The sequence below is a fragment of the Pezoporus wallicus genome, unplaced genomic scaffold, assembly GCF_028554395.1.
Source record: "Pezoporus wallicus isolate ANWC-B61680 ecotype Strahan unplaced genomic scaffold, APGP_CSIRO_Pwel_v1 contig_2372, whole genome shotgun sequence".
Classification (NCBI taxonomy): domain Eukaryota; kingdom Metazoa; phylum Chordata; class Aves; order Psittaciformes; family Psittacidae; genus Pezoporus; species Pezoporus wallicus.
Window position 1 is genome coordinate 373267 of NW_026635198.1, and position 20969 is coordinate 394235.

The 20969-nt window shown below is 39.2% G+C and overlaps 1 protein-coding gene across 7 annotated transcripts in view; it reads right to left on the reverse strand.

The window, feature by feature from the left end:
- Window positions 1-1330: 1330 nt before the first annotated feature.
- The window catches only part of P2RY8 (P2Y receptor family member 8), a 30768-nt gene continuing 11129 nt past the window's right edge, over window positions 1331-20969 (reverse strand). For 4 of the 7 annotated variants that reach the window (XM_057411754.1, XM_057411746.1, XM_057411709.1 and 1 more), the window contains exons 3-4: window positions 6659-6749; window positions 1331-2910 (exon numbers count right to left, since the gene is read on the reverse strand). In XM_057411754.1, the coding sequence (XP_057267737.1) occupies window positions 1769-2842 (1074 nt within the window). In that variant the 5' untranslated portion in view covers window positions 2843-2910; window positions 6659-6749 and the 3' untranslated portion in view covers window positions 1331-1768. The remainder of the gene's footprint in view (window positions 2911-6658; window positions 6750-20969) is intronic. The other 3 variants (XM_057411764.1, XM_057411739.1, XM_057411718.1) reach the window with 1 other exon arrangement.

A 20969-nucleotide genomic window follows, 5' to 3' on the forward strand; every position in this document is an offset into this window, starting at 1 on the left:
TATACTTTAGCAGAATATAGGACATACAAATATTTTACTGTTTCTTTTGTGGTTATCCAGCTTCTATCATGAAGAAACTCATGGTGATTAGTGGTATAAAACTGTGCCTTAACCATGTCGTACACAAAGAAAAAAGTCAGATTTTAAGGGCCTTGAGTGTTGCCTTTTACTTAGGCACAGGAACTCAGAAATCACTACAGGCCTGCTCAAGGCAGACCTAGCATGTGATGTCTGAACCAACTGTCCACGATGTCGAAGACAGCCTCATACTCAGCACTGGGTGGAGTGACAGTGCACAAAAGGATACCATATAGCTTTCTCTTGCTTGTGAGGGGGAGCTCATCTGGTGCTGCCAGGTGTTTATTGACTCTTCTCTGCCAGTGAGGCCCAAAGGCATGTAAAAAGCTGTAAAGACTACAGAAAAAACTTTCCCTTGTTCTGTCCCCAGCGCATATTCTGTAGCAGTTGTCTTTCCAAGCACGTAGGCAGTTCTTGAGTTGTGAGAATGATTAAACCATGACATAGTATATGCAAACAAGCTGGAGAAGGATATTTCAGAGTGGAGTCCCAAACACAGGACTGCACATCAACCTGCCATAACCTGTTTCCAGCGTACTTGGTCCTTCTCCCATCCTCAAGCCTTGCTTTCATTTTTTTTTTTCCTTTTTCTTTCTGTTTATCTACTTGAAAGAAGTACATTTTTGACATCTGGCCATAGGAACAGGGTTTTAGCTAGTTGCTGCTGACACAGAATCACTCCAGTCTGTGGTTGAATTCTTGTATATCCAGCTGAAAATCTGGTTAATAATCAACACTATCACCGTAAAAAAGGTAAAGTTGCTGCCTGTACACTATATAAAGCTAAATTCTCTGCTGAGGGGGATGGTGCTTCTGTCTATAGCCTGAAAATGACATGTTAATACCAATCGCATAAGAGCAGCAGCATTGTTACTGTAGTAGGTCAATGTGAAAAATATCTGTTTTCTTAAATCAACTGCTCCCCACTGTCCTGAGAAATTAATAACTTCAACAAATGAAAATATCCATTCAGAAGCTGAAGTAGTCTTAAACTACTAGCTCTTGCTTTCCTTTCATTGTATGAGATATTTTGCTGTTTAAAATTGAAATAAGTAAGTCAACGTAACCTTTTAAAAGGTTACTGTGGTTTGGTTCTGATAAACAGTTGGGCGACTGTTGTGGTAAATTCACAGTGGGTATGCATTATGCATTAATGGTAGAATGACGAGCCATTTTTCTCATTCTTTTGTAGAAATACAAGAGAGTAAGCAGTACATTAAAAAAAAAAACAAAAAACAATTCAACAAAACAAACAGAAAACCAAACCCACAAATAAAAAACTCAGCGCATTGCTTATAAAAATAACTCACCCCAAATCCAACTTCAGTGTATGCTGTAGTTCATATACAGTAATATTTCACATTCACCGAGAATCACAAGCCTTTGGTTAAACACTGAGGTCACACAACCTGGAATTATTTTTTGTTCTAAACTTATCCCTTGCTTTCATGCAGTAGGGCTAATTCCAGGCCAACACTTATTAATCAATACTGGATTTGCTTCAGTGCCTTCTTGAATAAACTCAGTTCCTCCAATGCTTCCATTTCTTGGCAGAAAATACTGAAGTACAATACAAGTATGGCTTGAGGTCTGTCACTGGAGCAAGGTATTTTGAGGGTAGCTATTCAAAAAGAAATGTTTTCTGTGTCTACTCATGGATCTCATGCCTTTCTTCTAGGGATCTCTAAGGCTAAAAAACACTCTCTCGCCTTTGCAAATAGACCTTTACTCCCTCTAACCCATCCATAGGTCCACTTGACATCGACCTGGCTGACATGGTTCTTCCAGAGAATAAGCTTTCCCTTCTGGTTTCCAAACTGTCGCTGAGCAGGACCTTAGGGCGAAACACTTCCATGAATTTCTGGTAAAATTCTTTGCATGCAAAATAATAAATGAAGGGATCTATGCAGTTGTTCAGGCAACTGAAGCATAAGGTGAGCTTGTAGGCAGGGTACAAACTCCTGCCATAAAACAGGCGGATGATCATGTGCACAAGTAGGATAAAGTTATTGGGGGCAAAGCAGGTGACAAATACCAGAAGGACTATTATCGCCAGGTATATGGATCTAGTCTTCTGCCTGTTACCATATCTGCTCGATGTCTGAATAAGCTTCCGAATTATGCCAATATAGCACCCAACTGTTAAAACAAAAGGGATGAGGAAGAGCACGACAAATAGTGTGAGGAGAAAGGCTACCCAGGCTGCAAAGTTGGGCAGCATATCCCACTTGAGGACATCGAAACAGGTTATAATCCCCAATTCCTTCACTTCGTAGGTCAGATCCGTGCTTTCTAGCGGGTAGAAGGCCAGTAACAAGAACATCCACATGCCTAGGCAGGCAGCCAGGGCATATCTTTTTCTTCTCCACTTAATCAACTTCATGGGATATACCACACCCATGTACCGCTCAATGCTGATGCAGGTCATGGTCAGTATGGAAGAATACATGTTGGAGTAGAACATCACAGTCACAAGGCTGCAAAGAGTCTTGCCAAAGGTCCAGTGATTGCTTTGGATGTGATAAGAAATCTGGAAGGGAAAGCAGCTGGCGAGCATGAGATCCGTGATGCTTAGGTTGATCATGAAGATAACTGAAGGTGTTTTGGGTTTGATGTGCCAGCAGAGTACCCAAAGGGAGAACAAGTTGCCAGGGATGCTGATCAAAGCCACCAGTGTATACACAACTGGAAGGGTGATGGAGATAGCTTTATTCTGAAGCATTGCCAGTGTTTCACTGTCCAGGTGGGATCCGTTTTTAACCATTATTCACAAGGTGGATGTTGATCCCTATAAACCCACTGGATCATATCATGAACACTTGGCTTAGAAACCTAGAGGACAAATGTCAAGAGAGAAAAGAAATGTCAAAACAGAAATTAAGAATGTACTTCTATTAATCAAACTAAAAAAAAAACCACCAAAACCCTTGTGTAGTTTGACAGATTATATATTTTTATATTTCTTTTATTTCCAATGAGAGAAGGAGAACATGCAATCAATTACTGTTGGTATATTCATGACATAAAGAGAATAAATAAAAACCACCATGTATAATTAAGAACAAGGGACAGATTGCATTTGCTTGGACTGGTTTGCAGGCTGAAGGGACCAGGCCTACAGAAGTAACAAACCCTCTTCTAACAAAAAGAACAGCAAAGAACAGCTATTGAGTTTCAATTTCTGCAAGATTTAAGTTGTTAAAAAATGTTCTGTTTGCAATGGTCTTTCTGGCATCACCTGTAATTTGGAAAAATTGAATTCAGTTTTGCAGTCTGCAAAGTAAAACCGTTCTTTCACTGGCTGGCCTATATAGATCTTTCTTGGCAGACACAATAGTTATGGTTTAGCTCATTTATTTCATACAGCATAGTAGCATTTTAGCAGCTGCAAGCAAGAACTCATGCCTCAATGTGCCTTATGCATGCATGCTTACTTTGATGAAGTTCTTCTTTTCTTGGTGCTGCTGACTAGCTGGAAGTAACCATTCTGACAAAAAATGTGATTTCTGACAGAGGCTCTTACTGAGTAACTTGCTAGACCTTTCACAAAATAGCTGTTGGTGATTCCTGATACCTGGTGAAGGTGAAGTCTACTGAAAGCTATCGTGCAGTAAAGATATACTTAACTCTAAAAATAAAAGGAGTGCAGACCTGGAAAAAGTATAGCTACAGCAGCAAGAAGCTCAGTGGGGGCTTATTTCTGTTGTTTCTTGATCTGATCAATCTGACATAGTGCTTCAAATGTCAGCTAGAAATATTCAGAAGGAGAGTCAGTATCGAACAAAGGATGTTAACTAATGTTGCCAGTCTTCCAAGAGCTTCCAGCTGAGCTGTTGGAAGCCCGAGAAAAGGCACAAGAAAATAGGAATTGCAAAGCAATCAGAGATGTGTTCATAATATATCACACGTGTGAAACAAAGCAAACATGTTGCAAGTAATGAGCACATCACATGATCACATCTGCAAGAAGCCCTTTGAGCCAAATCCATTGCAAATGAAATTTTGTTCTTGTCAGTGGAGCTATATCAAGAATGAAACTAATCTTCAGTTTTCAGGGGAACTTGAAAAATGGCTCACTGACACAAAGCTCTTGGAAAAAAACCTTAATACTTCTATTTCAACTCTTTTATCTATGACTTACTATAGTAAATACATATTCATGAACTTTATTTCCTCAAAAATCCTTCCCAAGTGGCACCCCTTTGTGCCTAACAACCCTAAAATTTCTCAAAACAGATTTTTTTTATTTACATGAAAGTACCTACAGAGCTCTATTAATAAGCCTTTGTAAGTGAAAGATATTTGTTCTCGCAGGATAAGGGATCTCAACCCTAGATACTGTTCCAATAGAAATTGCATGTACTTGGGAGGTAGGAGTAGGTGAAAATTTCCATTAAGTCTGTCACACTGGTTATAAAGCTATTGAATACCTCTTATGTTCAGGTTTGGATTAGTGCTGATCAGAAATCTATTTTGTTCTAAACTTGCTTTTTCTGCAGTAATGAAAACTGTGTCATGGCCTGGCTAAAGGCCTTTTTATGCCTTTGTGGAGTACTATGATCAGTAAAACACAAGTGCCTCTCAAATTTAGGCACCCTTTGAACAGGGCTTGAAAGGCACCAGACTTTGTGTTCAAGTGCCTACAAGAGCTCTCCAAAAAGGGTATGTACCCTTGGCGTAGTCTCCAATCTGCATAGTAAGGAAGATGTCTATCAGAAGGAGCAAAGTAAGAATGATGCAATGGTTTGCTAGTGTCTTCTGCAGGGCATACAGAGTAAACAAGACTTGTTGCAAGTCACTCTTGAGAGCAAGAAGCCTCTTCAGGAGATGCGTAGTGCAGAAAATTCTTCTTCAAACTTTGTCTTTCCTTTTGCCAAATCCTTCTGGGGCTCTAATTCTGAATTCCTTGTTCAGGATTACTGGGCTAGCAAAATCCCTGCTCTGAGTCACCCTTATTTGTGATGCTTTGCTTTTAAATGCTGCTGGAACCACAAGCTGCTGGAACCACAATGTCACATTAACGTACTTTACCTCTCCCATTATTGCATCTATTTGGGTTTAGTTAATACTGTATTTATATTTTCATCTTGTTCAGGGTAATTTTATGTTCTTCCCCCACTACAACCACGTCTCTGTTTGCATCTTGTTGTTTAACTTAAAAATGTCATAAATCAAACGAGAAAGTAATTTTTATGAGTTTTAGATTCTCCTTACATTTTATGAGTTGCTTCCTTTCAATTTCAGATTTTCAATTCAAATCAGTGGAGCCTGCATGGATTCTAAAAAACCATGGACTGTAAAAAATAAACTCTCAGCTAAGGTTTCAAATCCATAATATGTAAAAATATAGTCTTATTACATAAATATCCCCGTTAGAAAGATATGCTTTTGCTTTTATGTTGGAGAAAGCTATATTTAAACTACAACAAATGAATATACAGGTAAACTGAAACAAAAACTCAGTGAGGATTCTTCAAGTGAGGAGATCCTGTCTTACTACTATTTACATCAGTCCCCAAGCTTCTGAGATACAAAGAGAAAATGTTAAGCTCTTCCGCTGGCCTCATTTCTGAAACATTTAGTGGTTGGATGTATTTTAGTTTTATATTAGTACCAAGAGCACCTACAGCCTCTAAAGTATTGCTTGCTAAATCCAGGTAGGATTTTTTCACTTGTCTTCTCACTGGCTCATGGCACTCTGCACAGAAATCTCACTTACTTAGAAATTCAGTAGCACAGGTTTTCATCCAAGCTGTAACTGTAAGCGAAGGTGACAGCTGCTTGGTGCCTTTTTGACAGAAACAGTAATTCCTTTCTCTGTAATTGACAAAAGATGACAAAACACTAAAGGTTATACCAAACATCAAGCAGTAAAAAATCAGAAGAGTATTATTTCTTTGCCATGGAACAGTAGCAATAAAGATGTGTCTACTTCTGTTTTAGGGGACTACTAAATTAAACTGATGTGTTTCCTCTCTTGCATCTATTCTTTTCCTGTTGTTGGTCAAGTGCACATGTGAGAAAGACTGAAAAGCCTGTGAGCTTAGTGAAAACCAGAATTACTGTTTTATAAAAATTTTTATAATTTGTTTTGTGATTTGAGATGGAATTAAAAACCTCAGAACTTCTCATGCAGCAGACAGCCATCCAAAACTTATTCTGCTTCATAGTTTTTGGTTCACTATTTGTCAAAGCACTATTGTGTAGAAGAAAAAAAAATATCAAAAATTCATAAATTCTTTGATATAGTTACACTTTTGGAAACTCACCCTTCCGGCTGAAGGCTATGGGATGGCTTGTTTCAGATTAAAGGAAAAACCTGCAAACTGAAATGCAATTTCAACTGAATTGCAAACAGGTTCAGAATGAAGCACAATGAAAGCACAGATTTTATTGTAAGCATTTAGAGAAATAATATCAACAGTTTTTAATGAATGCAAATGTGGCTGAAGAATATATTTTGTCTCTCAAAAGAGTGCATTTTTTGTTTTTATTTTTTTAATAAATTTTCTACATGTTCAGTTTTATATTATTACAAAGCAGTAAAAAAAGCAAAAGTGTGAGGCTAGTTTATGTCTACCTTAATGTAGCTAACACTGGAGAAAACTCAGTGACCTTCAGTGTGTATTGCTCCTGCTGGGGATTCAGCTCCTTCAGAACTGTCTGAATTGCTAGTGAGATGAAAGAATATTAGACAAGAACAACCAACAGACACTTAATTTCTATTGTAGACTGAGTATGAGGAGAAGAAGGGACCCAGAAGGAAAGGAGCCAGGAGGCAGTCATCTTGAATTGTAGGAAAAGTGACAAACGCTTTGATTCCTAGATAGAGTAAGGGGTTTAATATCAGAGACAAGAAGAAAAAGTGCCCTTCTGTAACACATTTCAGTTATTGTTCCTAAATCATCATTGATGCAATTCAGAGAAACACTTCTGCAGATGCTTGTTCACCAAACTGAGGAATGTAAATGAGTGCATCTCTGACTGCATGTTCCTTAAACTGAACAGGGGCTTTACTGAAAGAGGCTGCAGATTTTTTTCTGGATGGTTCTTTCTCACCCTTGCAATAAACTTTCAGGCAAATTTTAGCTTGTGGGTTTACATCTCTAAAAGCCAAGGGTTTGGTTCCCTCAGTCAAGATCTGAACCCAAGTCTTCTAAGAAACTTCTTTGTAGTTGGCCTTCCATGTTCTTTTTGCCCATTTCTTTTTTCTGTTTCTGCTGTTTTGTTCTTAGTATATTGCAAAGATCAGAAACTGTTGCTGAGCCCATAGTTATGTTACCACAAGGCATTATTTCATGCTAGTCTTTAGCTTCTCTTCTTTTAAGAGTAAATACATCTGGGAAATGAGACTTTTACACTCTGTGCACTTATGCGTACAAGTACTTTGAGCAAACAAAACAAATCTGAAAACATCTTACTAGCTGCAGTATTCTTGACCTTCTATGACATTTCGCTTTAGAAAAATAAACTGTTCTCTATTTCTTATTTTTCACCGAATATTATTCAGATAAAGAGCATAGAAAACAATATGTATGCCTTCACTGCAAAATATGGCACATTTTTTACAATGAAAGAGTTACATTATAATCACTGTATTAATCAAAAACTCTTGTGGAGACACACTTCAGTCTTTCTCTTAGTACACATAGTCAAAGTAAGCCTTATGGTGGTTGTAGCTCTGACCTCAAATAGTTAGGGCAAGGCAAAACAAGAGTGTATTCTCTCCACAAGGATTTCACATTGAGAGGTAAAAAACCTCTTATCAGTAAGAAAAATGTAGAAGCATTACCATCTTTAGTGTAGTGGAGGAGTACCTGTCTGTTGAGCTTGTTAGCTATATCAATCTAGATAAAAGCATCTTTATCAAAAGAGAAGAAAAGTAATCCTATCTTTTCTGCCTTCTTAGAGAGTGCTTCTCTTCTCCAGCCTGAGACTGCAAGTAAGCAGTTTCCAAGATTCAACAAGAAAGACTTAGTGTGAAATCTAAATGTACAGGTGAGAGGCAAAGAAACACCACAAGGAAATGCTGTACTCTTTCTTCAGAAGTAGCTAAGTAGTAAAACTAACTGTAAATATCTTCCTTCACATTTCTTATGTCTGTCCTGGACTATGCAGTTTTGCTGATGGTTGATATTTAGTTTACTTGAAACTTCACCTTTGCTACCCATAAATTAGCGAAGTGAGGATTCTGTTCCGGTGTTAGTAATGTTCACCCTAATTTAGATAAGGTTTGCATAAAACCAGCCACTATCATCTGTGTAATAACCCAGTTCAGACTGAAACTAGTCACTGTGGTCTTTAAAAAGTTCATTTCTGCAGCAGTCAGGTTTATGGAAACAGTATGGCTGTGGGCCAGTATTGACAAAAAGCTCTCCTCATCTGAAGAGTGATTCTGTGCTAGTTACAGTACAAAATGAAGCGGTTTGCAGTTTCCTTTATTGGTGTGCAAGATAGTCAGCATTCTGTGAGCAAAACCTTAGGTCAATTGAAACTCAGCTTGTGTAGTTCCACTGATAGGTTGTCTAGGCTGGTTTAAATTTCAGGTGGAGTAAGCATCCTCAACTGGATTTAAAGAGGTTCCAGTTGATGGGGTAATAGCTAGAATATTATATATATGTTAGACTTTCCTAGTAAGCTTAATTTTTCCAAACCTGATATTTTTAAAAGGATTAGCAAAGCTATGGCAACACCTAAGAATTCAACAGAACAGTTCAGGAATTCATTCTGCACAACTTATACTTTGCAGTTATTGCCCATGTGCATGCTCTTATCTCCCAGCATCACAAGGTAGCTTGCCCCTTGGTGAGCTAATGCTAACTTGCACTTTTCATGGAGGAAGAACATGCATGCAAGCTGTTACTAAAATATTGCTGGTGCCTGGTGGGGACCCTTGACTTCATTAGACTACAATTTTTGTCCTATGGTGCATGGCCATAAAGAACCAGCTCTTGCAAAGCTCCTTTTAACCACTCTAGCAGACATCCTGGTACTGTGGAGTTATCCCGTGCCAGAGAGCCCTACTACCCTTGAGTTATGGGAAGATGGTGAAGATTTGTTTTTATAGAACTTTGACTGCAAAAAGTGCTCGATCAAGTCTAAATTTAAATAACACATGAACTGATTTCCTTTATAATTTTAAATCTTTCAGATATTGTCTACATCCAGGATTGACAGACAATGGTTTCTGGTCTGCATCTACTTCTACAAGTAATTGTCTCACGTAACTGTTGTGAAAGTCAGAGGGAAGAGTATAGTCAGTCATTTCCCTTCTGTCCTCAATTGTTGGCACAAGGTGTTTGTGATAGACAATAGGGCAGATTCTCAGCAGAGAATCCCCTCAGTCTTCAGAAAGCTTGATGGTCTTGTATTTGAATCTGTATGGTCTGGTTGGCATTTTACAGCACACATATATCTATATATATTCTATTTAAAATCTGCATTTTCTATTTTTCATCTCTCTTTTCTGTGAAAGCCTTTTTTGAATGTTTCCTCTCCTGTTCAGTCGACAAAGGCACAAAGGAATTGAGATAAAGCTGCATGCCTATTTTTGAAGATTGCCTTTATAGATTAAAAAATAAAAAAGGATATGGCAGTCTGTAGCTGTTGATCGAGTTAACATGATGGAGTCTACAAACAGGACAGTCAAACAAGTTTTGCAGGTGTAGCTGAAGGGATAATTTGGCATGGTATTTTGGAAATGTTTCAGCAAAGAATATAGGATAATTCTAAAATTCATGTAACGTACAGGGGCCAGAAATTGTAAACCATATTGTTAGGGATGAAATAAAGAACTTGGCTGAGCATGCAGGCCATCTTCAGGTAGGTCTTCTTCCACTACTTCCACTGATTGGTCTCAGTATGTATAAAATCTCTTTACTACCTTAGAGATAAGTAGACCTGTCCCCAAAAGCCCATGTTGGATACGTAGCAACTAGTGACTTGTAAATACAGGCTGAATTGTTGTTTGTTTTGTTAAGTAAGATCTATATGCATATGCAACCTTTTTTACCAAAGCAGTAGCGTTAGGCAGCAGGATTTGGGTATAACTAGAGACTTTCTTGCCTATTCTTTGCTACAGGTGTGTATTTAGCATCCATAAAAATGTAAGTGTCTATTTTAGGGTGAGCTGAAAAGTGTGGATGCCACTGACTGAACTGGGCAGTTCTCCAGTGACTGTAACAGGCTTATATGTAGTCACTCCCATTGTAAATGCAGGTGTTTGAAGCTGAATCCATCCCATTTTAAACATCCTGTTGATTCAGATCCTGGTTTCCTGGAGGCCTGTAATTGCCTGGATTCTGTCAAAATCTGAACTAGTCCACTAAAACATAATTGTCCCCTTTCACACTTGGACCACTGCCACTTTGAAACAACCAGGCCAGCTTCCGTGTGAAAATGAATTGGCACATAATAGGACCAAATGCACAATTTTACCTGTGCTCATCTTCTTCCACCTGTGTACCAAAACCTACAATAAGTTTTCTGTGATTGTAAAATTCTTTGTGTAGCAAAGATTCCACAGCTAGGAAGCAGTATAAAAATTATTGGGCCTTTTGTTGGTCATACTGCTGTACGTGCTCGGCACATATTATTTAGGCTTTATTGAAAGCCCAACTATAGGACTGACTGCTCTGCTCTCTCCACAAGTCTCATGCAATGTATTGGCAGTGAACTCCGGGTAGACTGGGTGTTCTCCTGGCTCACACATCAGTTAGAAGCGATTCTCACTTCAGCAGTAGCGAAGATAGATAGTCTTGGCTGAAAAATACATGAGACCAGGGACGCTATAGGAGCTAAATTGACATGCACTTGGCAGCTTTCTTGCATATCTGATTTTCTGGTCCTGAAAGGGCAAGAAGAGCTAGATGTGCAGAAAGAATGAGCCTTGTTTCCTGTCAAACTGTGCCTCTTACTGGAAGGCTTTGATACAAAAATGGGCTACCGGAAGCTCTTTTGTGTGACCAGGACTGATACAGTATCCACTCATTTTAAAAGGTAAAAAAAGAAAGACCCAGGGAACTATAGGTCAGTCTCACCCCAGTGCCCAGCAGCATCATGGACCTCCTGGAAACCATACTAAGGCACATGGGAAATATCAAGGTGGTTGGTGACAGCTGGCATGGCTTCACTAAGGGCAAATTGTGCCTGACCAATTTGATGGCCTTCTATGATGGGGCCACAGTGTTGGTAGATAAGGGAAGAACAACTCATGTCATCTATCTGGACTTGTGCAAAATATTTTACGCTGTCCCACATGACATTCATGTCTCTAAACTGGAGAGATATCAATTTGATGGATGGACCACTTGGTGGATAAAGAACTGGCTGGATGGCTGCATGCAAAGAGTTGTGGTTAACGATTCAATGTCCAACGGGAGACTGGCAAAAAATGGTGCCCCTCAGGGACACAGGATTGGTGTTGGGACCAATCCTGTTCAACATCTTTGTCGATGACATGGACAGTGAGATGGAGTGCGCCCTCAGCAAGTTTGTCAATGACACCAAGCTGTGTGGTTTGATTGATACCCTGGAGGGAATGAATGTCATCCAGAGGGACCTTGATATGCTTGAGGGGTGGTCTAATGCCAGCTTCATGAAGTTCAACAATGCCAAGTGCAAGGTCCTGCATCTGGGTCGGAGCAATCCCAAGCACAAATACAGGCTGGGCAGGGAATGGATTGAGAGCACCCCTGAGGAAAAGGACTTGGGGGTGTTGGTTGACAAGAAGCTCAAAATGACCCAGCAACTTAGGGCACATGTAGTACTGCTACAGAGCCCAGATGGCATGACCAGCATTGATTTATCCCAGGACCAGTCCAGCAGGTCCAGGATTCATGCAAATCCAAATGAAGTTTGAGGCAGATCTGTGCTGTGTGCACAGCACCTCAGAGCTCTTTGCTCAGTAGGTAGAAGCCAGCTCACCCTGTCAAAGCTCATGCAAACTCACTTCATTCTTGTGCTGAAAGAACTGAAAGTTGGCTTTGCTGAAAAAACTCACAGCTTATGTTGAGCAGCGATAACTGCAGCTGCACTGCTTGTGTCTGGCACAGGGCACAGTATAAATTCACATATGCCTGAACAGGGCTGAGTAGATGTACACGAAGGCATAGAGCATTGGTAGCAGGAACCTCAGAAACAGCTAGCTACAGGAGCAGATACACTGTATGACCTATTTTTAAAAGCAGTGTTATATATGTACACAAGGGAAAAAGAAAGAGACACCATAATTATTACTTAGCATGTTTTCCTGACTTCTCCTCAGTTTGGCAGTTTGATACTAATTAGAAATATGACTGTAACTGACAGAAATGGAGATTATAAAATGGGAAAAAAGAAAAAGATTTCTAACAAAAGCTTCACCTCTTCACCTCTTCACAACGTGAGCTATCACAGTAATACAAAGAAATAAAACAGGAATAGCACCCTGAAACCACATCTGCTACTGTTTCATTCTTCTGAAAGTACTAGAGTGCAGTTGAGGCAGTAGGGCAAACTTCAGCTCTTCAGATGAACCAACTTCATGTGCCCTCATATTCAGGCTTTGGATTTCACCCCAAGCCCTCACTGCACTTGTGTTATTTAAATCCATAAATAAGACAAAAACTGGATTCTGTCCTTGTCTAACATACTCTTTCTGCATTGAGAAGTATATAACTGCCCAAATTATAGTCAAGTTATATGCTAATACATTATTTTACTAATGTTACCTATGAAATAATCACAGGCAGAAGTCAAATGTGTTCTACAGCTGTTTTTTTTTGAGGGAGCCAGCCTCTGCTCCTAAAAAGACAATGCATTGCAACAGTTTATTATTGGCTTTACTTGACTTCTTCTTTATTGCTAAAAAAATACCCTGAGATATCTGGATCATTGGTGCTCTAAAAATCATTACTGGTATCTTGCTGTCTTGAGAAAAAAAAATGAAAGTGGAGATTCTGTGCTTTGAAGGGTGTTATTTATTGACCTGCACACTAAAAATTAGTGTCTTAACTATTATTTTTATGATCTTGGCATTTATCTCTGACTTATAGCCAGTTCTAGGCTTTCCATTTGTGAAAAATCTGTATTCACAATTTCTTTTACTACCTATATCTGTTGTCTGCTGTTTTCCGGTGCATGGGCAAGCAAACACATTCTTGCTATGCAAGCAAAGGTACCTCATCGGCCACTCTATGTATTTGTCCTCACTCATTCAGGCAAATGAAGTTGCTTACCTCCCTGGGATAAAGTTTTTCAAAGCAGTATTCATTACTGTACCATAGAACATTCTATATACTACAGCCAGTATACTACCATCTGATGCCCTACTTTGTCACTGCCATGAGTTGTCTGCTTGCCCATATAATTAAGGTAAATAACACCACCAAGGTATTTTAAATGGAAACAACATGCAAGCAGCACAAGCTGATATGAGGTGAAAGCAGCTTTAGCATGATTCTGAGGCAGGCATTGGCTCAGGACAGGGTACACCAGCAAAATAAGGGAGAGGTGGAGGCTGCCATGAGGAAAGACAAGCATTCTTATTTATCCAACTTATATAATGAATATTATGCATGATATATTGTCATTATAATATACTGATTTTATATACTTATATTAAACATAATTTATATATATATGCTATACTTGGTTTTTTTTTTCACTGGTACCACACACTGAAATGCCTATAAAACTCAAATTTGACACTCCAAGTGCTATAATTTCTCTTTTTTATCAGATGATGCTTTAGCCTGTATTAATGATTCATCGTATAGATATATGCATGTACATATATATGTGTGCACAGTATTATGTATCTTATGATATTGTATGATCATATATTATAATGTCTGATTTTTTTTTGTTTCATAGTGTAGCTAAAACTAATAACATTTTTCTGTCTTAATTTTTTTTTCATAACTGCAAGTGAAATTTCTGCTATTTGGATATGAAGTGCTAGTAGGATAACCTTTTAAATGAAAGGAAAGCTCCTCCTACAACAGAGGAGCTCCAAATCCTAATGTAAAAAGTGCTCAGACTAAATTTAAACTTTGAGTTTCACTAGGTCCAAAACATTTAAAGAGAATTTCCTTTTAAGGTGACACCTAAAATTAAGCCACCTGAAAAATTATGCTGTATCTGTGAAGTGCAGCAACAAGGAGAAATACACAAAACTGCATTAGGTGTTTGAAACTTACTTAGCTTGACCTCTATACTGGAGAATTTAAAACTTTTCAGGTTTTATCATAAAACAAATCCATATATTTTAAATGCAAGCTGTAGGTGATTCCAAATGTGGCTACCTATATACATAAGATGTGGTATAACTCAGTGAGACAGTGGCAGCTAATTATTTGCCTTTAATCATTTCCTGGCTGTGGATCTAACTATTGAGGTTTAGCTGAGGTTTAGCTGAGACTGGGGTCTAACCTCAAGCAAAATATATGTCTTTGTCAGAGAAAGAAGAGTAGCCCTGGGTAGCATGAGCTCTCAAAACAAGTCTGCACAACAGAGAGGAACTTGACTGTGGTGAGAATTCAGGTGTGGGAAAAGAAAGCACAACATTTTTACCCTTTGGCACTTAAAAGTGACAAACTCTGTTTCCTTCACCCAAATAGTTTAAAATGAAAAGGAAATTAAACTCCTCCTAATCCACTAAAACCTACTAACAAAAAAACCAAATAATCTGGCAGAAAATAAATACACTGAATAAACTTGCAAACACATCATGGAGGAGTCCTGCCACAGATGAACAGGCCTTGCCTTTCTGAGGAGGATAGACATTTACTCATTTACTCACAGAGGAATAGCAAGCTGGTGGAAAAGCTCCTACAGATGGTCCTTCAATGGCACAGATTAAAATATCACCTGATAGAAACCAGAAATTTTAGCCCTTGGCTCGTGAGATGATTATAGGCTTTATAGATATAGAACTCTAATGTAGTTTTGAAGACTGGTACAGTCATTCTCTGATAAGACACTAATAACAATAGAGCAGTAGCAGACAGTTCTTTGGAGGCAAAATCTGGGTTTCTAGGAGCTATAGAGACCTCTAAATGATGTGCTCTGAAATATTACTGCATTCCTGCTGCTTCAGTGTGTAAATTGAAGATAGTTGCATAGAAAAATGATGTAAGTGTGCTAAGAATAAAAGAAAAGTTTGCTGCAGATGGCACCTATTCAGGGAAATAGGTTTTACCTAAACCAAAACAGGTCAAGGCTTCTGTTACTAAAAGTTGAGGTTATAGTTTTTAAACTCAAGACTAGAGAAAGCCACTTGGCACAGAAAAGCATACAGTTCAGGATGACACATACTTAGGGTGGGAATGTTATTAAATCCTCTGTATTCTTAGGAAAAAAAAGACAGGAAAAGGTATTAATAAGGTCCAGGAAGGAACTGGACAAACAGTTTCTACGTGTGAAGTGTATGAAGCAGATCACATAAAACATCCAGAAAAAAAAAAACACAACATACATTTGCATCTCTACAGATGCATAAAAGGTGTAAAAATGCTAAGGCTGATTGCCCTGGTTTTCACTGGGAATCTGAGCTAATTTAGGCATCTGAGAAGCCTCATGAAAGAAAGTAAAAATTTCTGTAGGAAACGGAATGGCCATAGCACGCACTGGTATAGCCCTGCCAAAATAGGCCGTGTCACTGAAGGATCAGTATTATTGCATTACAGGAAGCTTCGTGTCACATCCAGTAAACAATTCAGCTACATCAACAAATGAGACAGACTTTCCATGGGCTGAAGGCTGTAACTGCAGGACCATGTCATCAATCACGTAACAAGGATGGTAAATATGGCAGCAATGTGCTTGGGATAGAAAAACAGCTGTGAAAGCAAACAATTCAAGACAAAACCTTTCAAGTATCCTTAAACAAGCTGGGCAAATGTGCCATGGAGTGATGTGTATGTTCAGGCACCACAAGTGTAACTCCTCCTGTAAGCCACTCATTCAAGGTTCAGAGGGGAGCCTCTCACAAACTGAAGAGGAGCAGCTTTTGACTCAGGCTTCTCTCATCCTGAACCTCCCCAGCAGCAGGAGCACTAGCCTGAGGTCTCCCACGCCCCCATGAGGACACCCGAGAGCTTTGGCCTGTAGCCTATCTCATAATTTTCTATGAGTTCAGCTGCTTAATTATAAAAATATTATGTGTTTGTGTGTGAGGTTTGACCCTACCTGAATTTCATTGATATGTCTAAGGAGACAGTACTTCTCCTTTGCTTAATTTTCTGGATCCTTAAAGTGCTCAGCTGGAAGATACCTACTAGGTTGCCTCAGCCATTGCTTTGGCCATTGACAGAAGCTGTACTGGATACTGGCAAAGCCCAGCGAAGAGGGAAGCGTACTGATGAGCCTGGCCTTTTGCTACACAGATACTGAATTAGGTCTTGGAGAAATACCAAAGGAAATGCTATTACCACTGAGGAATCCCTTCTTTTCTTAGAAACACCTTCTCCTGTCTCCAGAAGAGCCGCTGCTCTGACTGAAGTAGAGAACACCTTTGGTACTCCTAGTATTGCTTGGTACTTATAAACCACATGTGTTTGCGGCAGTTCTCTGCTGCAGAGGTTGGCTGGCTAGAGGCAGCCTCTGCTCATGCTATCTGGCTTTTTAGCAGAGTGATGGCACACAGCTTTGCCTTCTTGCCATGGCTCTGGCTGCTTGGGAACTGGTGGGGAGAAGTCAGCAAGCACAAACGAAATCTGCACCAGGGAGCATTCTTGCAAGCTACAGAGAAGCATGTTCCAGTGACCAAAAATCTCCCCTGGAGCTGATTAATCTATTAGCATCACATTAATGTAAAAATACAATTTGTTGCCCCCAGAGAAATGCATAATACATGGAAATATCTGATGAGAAATGAGATTTGATCAAAGTCAGCAAGCTTGAAACCGGGGCACTCATGAGACCTTGTCAAAAGGTTTTGGTTCCCTTTTTCACTCTCTTGTAGTGCCATAGATCTTGAAGGAGAATTGCTGCTGGGAAATCAATCCTTCAGTAGCAGCTATCTGATGTTTTGGCAGTGGCTGAAACATGACCGCAGGCCCCATAGCAGCCAGCTTCTCTTGTGACACCCCAAGGGTGCCCTTAGCTTCCAGCGAGTAGAGACAGGATGGTGCTTTTGAAAACACTGTGACACCCCTTCCTTGCTTTGGAGGAAGATCAGCACCAACTATTTTCTCACTTCTCTTTCTGAGAACAGCAGAGGTCATTTAATCTTTGCTACTACTTAGTTCCTAGCTCTGTTTTGGGACCTATGGCTCGTGCTAGCTTATGGAAGTTCAGGGGCTCAAGGCTGTCTGAGGGTTTTCCCACATAACTGCCAAGCCTATGGTCTCCCCAGCCCTGCTCGAATCAGCTGGGGCTGGGGCATGGTTTATGCAGGTGCACTTGGTGGCTAGCCTGCCTTGCAGTGTGGCATCAGTGGAGATGCCCATCAACATGTTTGAGATGGAGGCACCGATGCCTGTGATAGTCACTTAGCATTACAGACCTTGGAGGGTTAGTGCGGTTTGGCAAGCAAATGATGGAAAAAGCCACCTTTCTGAAACTCGCTCAGGGAACTGATGGAAACAGGCCCAAGTCTTTTTTATTTTAAAATCTCTGCAAGTATTTAATAAAAACGTAAAGGTAATGCAAATTCCAAGACAGCACCTTTAGTGTTCTTTCTTTTTCTGTGTGTGTTTCTGTTTCTTGCTCTGTCACACTGTCATGCACAGATACAGAGAGAGAGAGGAAGAAAAGGAAAACAGAGTTTTAAGCTTTAAAATAAAGCCATTTTCTTGAGGAAAAGGGTTGTGTATTATCTTACCATAAAACAGCCTAAAAAGGCAAAATAAATTCTCACACCCCCTTCTAACACCAGCCAGCCAGCCATGTGTGTGAGCAAAGCCATAGTGCTCTAACATCTCAGATGCCAAAGATAAGGGTGCAGAGATAAAAGATATCACATGATGTAGGGAAAGTTTTGCACAAGTTAGGACTAGCTGCTCAGTGCAGGTTCCTCTTTCAATTCTCTGAAACTCTTTAAAAAACATTATACACACACACACACACAAAAATTTCAAAAGCGGTTTCCTCAGTTCAGACCTCCCACCACTCCCACACCATCTATATAGATGTTACCTCTAAGACGTACCATAAACTAGACATAAAAGTCTCTTGTATTTGCACTGCATAGACTGACATAGTTTTTAGAGCATTTTGTTCTATCCTGTTATAAACTACCCTACATTAAAAAATGAGGCTTGTTACTTAGTTCTGTTTACCTGTTTCTTTAATGTAAAAGAAATCTGTCCTTTATTTACCAAGACTAGTAGAAAGAAAAAGCACCTAACAATTTATCGCCTAAAACCTATCCTTTCTTTTTAAAGGTTATAAAATGACAACAGGACATATTTTTAAATGGTCACGGTAATCACAAGACTACTGTTTAGGCTGAACGTGTGTTTATACTGGTATCTTATTTTTAGATCACATCACATGACAACTCCTTGCCACTGCCATTTGTTTTTAGTTGTAGATGAAATACTAATTTTTAAGTCTTCAGGAATAATAGGGTATACTTCAGTCTTGCTTTGTTCTTACTTGCTCTGCTGAAATTCATAATCTGACCAAAGCAAAGAGTGAACTACCTAGTTTACGTTTTATTAAATGTCTGGCTGTTATTTGCCTTGTAGCTACTGCCTTTTTTTTTTTTTAGTTTTGTTTTGTTTCTTTAACCAGCTACAGCAAAACAAGATTTAGTAAAGAAGCTCATTTTGGCCTAAGTCCTCAAAAGTAATTAGGCATCCAAATATTTTTGAGGAGTCAGTCCTTAGCAGTATCACTCCTGACTGTTTTTCAAGCACCTTTCTGCAAAAGCAAAAGCAAGCTTGTCTCCTGCTGCCTGAACTGCCAATGAAAAGGTAGCAACAGTACTTTCGACCAGGAAATCAGCATGTCAGTGACCTCTCTGCAATGGCACGGTAACCAGAACACTGTAACTTCCTAGATTAGCATAAGGATTCACCTTATTGAACATGCCTGTGTAAACATGGCTCTGGCACGCCAAGAGCGCTTCCAAGTACTGGGATAAATTGGGTTGATGACAACACCCACAACAAGCTTCCTCATTATCATTCCTACACAAAGCCATGACAATAAGGACATTAAAATGTTATCAACTTCTCTGTATCTTTCTTGAGAAAGAGCCTCCTTGCAATAACAAGAGGTAGATGATTAAGAAGCAGGATTCTTCTAAGAGTTGACAAGACTGTAGGTGTATCCTTGAGGATGATAATCAGATTATCTTCAGTTCCAGTGGTCGCCTTCACTTGCTCAATGCCTTTTAAAAACTCACTTTCCTACTCTGATTTAATTTTCTTTTTTTTTTTACAGTGCCAATATATTTGCACTGCTCAGTTACCTGCTGCTGCTGGCTTAAGAAATAATACTGTTTCACTTTGTAAATGCTCCATTAGAAGGACAACAAGCAGCTTTTGAAATTGCAGGCACAGAACCTGCAAACTTGACCAAGCTGTCTGAAAAACCATACTTGCATGCTTATTCCAAGATGAAAACTTGCTGTACTACACTACCCATTTACTTGGATTTTGCATTCTCTTCTAGAATGCCTGAAGAAGTTAGATATGTTCTGTATACAGTTTTGTAGACAGTATTCATCTAATTAATTAACATTAGTTTACTGGTATCAGTGGACTATTTCTCATGGTTTATGTTTTTCCCAGACAAGGCATCAAGGTCTCTTAGGCTGTAATCTCTGCAAACCTTTCAATGACTTCTTGAAACAATGCAGTAAACTTGATGAAATCATTCAAAAATTGACAGAAAGCTCTTGAATGAGTGAGGTTTTGTGCTATCTTTTTGACTCTCCAGTTGAAGCTATATTGAAGGGACCATATTTGTCAAAACTGTGTTCAGGTATTTTTCTTTTTAAATTGACCACTACCTTATACATTAAATTATGATACCCAAATAATGAAACTTCCAAAATCGATTATCAAAATAGAAATTTCTTTCTTTACAGGTAGTATTTTTTTCTGTCCAAACTATAATAATGAAATAATATCCTAAAGTGAAAATATCTCCATAAACTGCAAGGTAAAATAGGATTTTCTGGTTCTCAAATGACTGACAAACTCCTTGAGAACAGATATCCTATGCTTACACTGACTACATTTACCTGCTAAGAGGGGCAATTAGACAGGGAGATACCTAGGAAGCTGTTTTCCCCACTTTTAGGCCAGAGAAGCGGATTCAATAAAAATGAAAGCTGGGCTCATGAAGTTACAACATGGGGCAGGTTGGCCTCAGGGTGGAGACTAACGCTCATGGGACATACATGGAATAGTTTACACGTATCTCCTTGCCCCAGCCCAAGACGTCAGCTGTCTCTTGAGACATCCTGTCACTGCTGGTATAACTAACTCATGTCAGTGGGCATGTGGACGCATCACTGTGAAAGACAGGGTTTGGGGAAGGTAGTATTTGAACAGGTTGGTTTAGCGCTGTGTGGTGGCAGATAGCAAGCAATCCTTATACTTCTGATACAATGTGTGAGGTTGGCTTGTCAAAATAAAACAGTGTTAGAAAGATGAATGAGAAGACCATAAGATTCTCTGTGGCAAAAGCCTGACAAACCCCTAATCCTATGAAACTGGAAACTGTTTCCACCTCTTCAACCTTACCTTGCTTTCCTGATGAGAAGCTATTTGAAAATTTTCTTGGCTTTCATGTTCCCAGTTGGCTGGGAAGATGCATAGATCAACTTATTCACAGACTGTAAATGAGCAAGAAAAGCCTGAGTATCTAAGAGATTGCCTATGAAAGAGTTAAGAGGAAGGGAGGAGAAATAAGGAAGTAGTGGTTGAAACAATTTGCTTTTAAGCATGCAA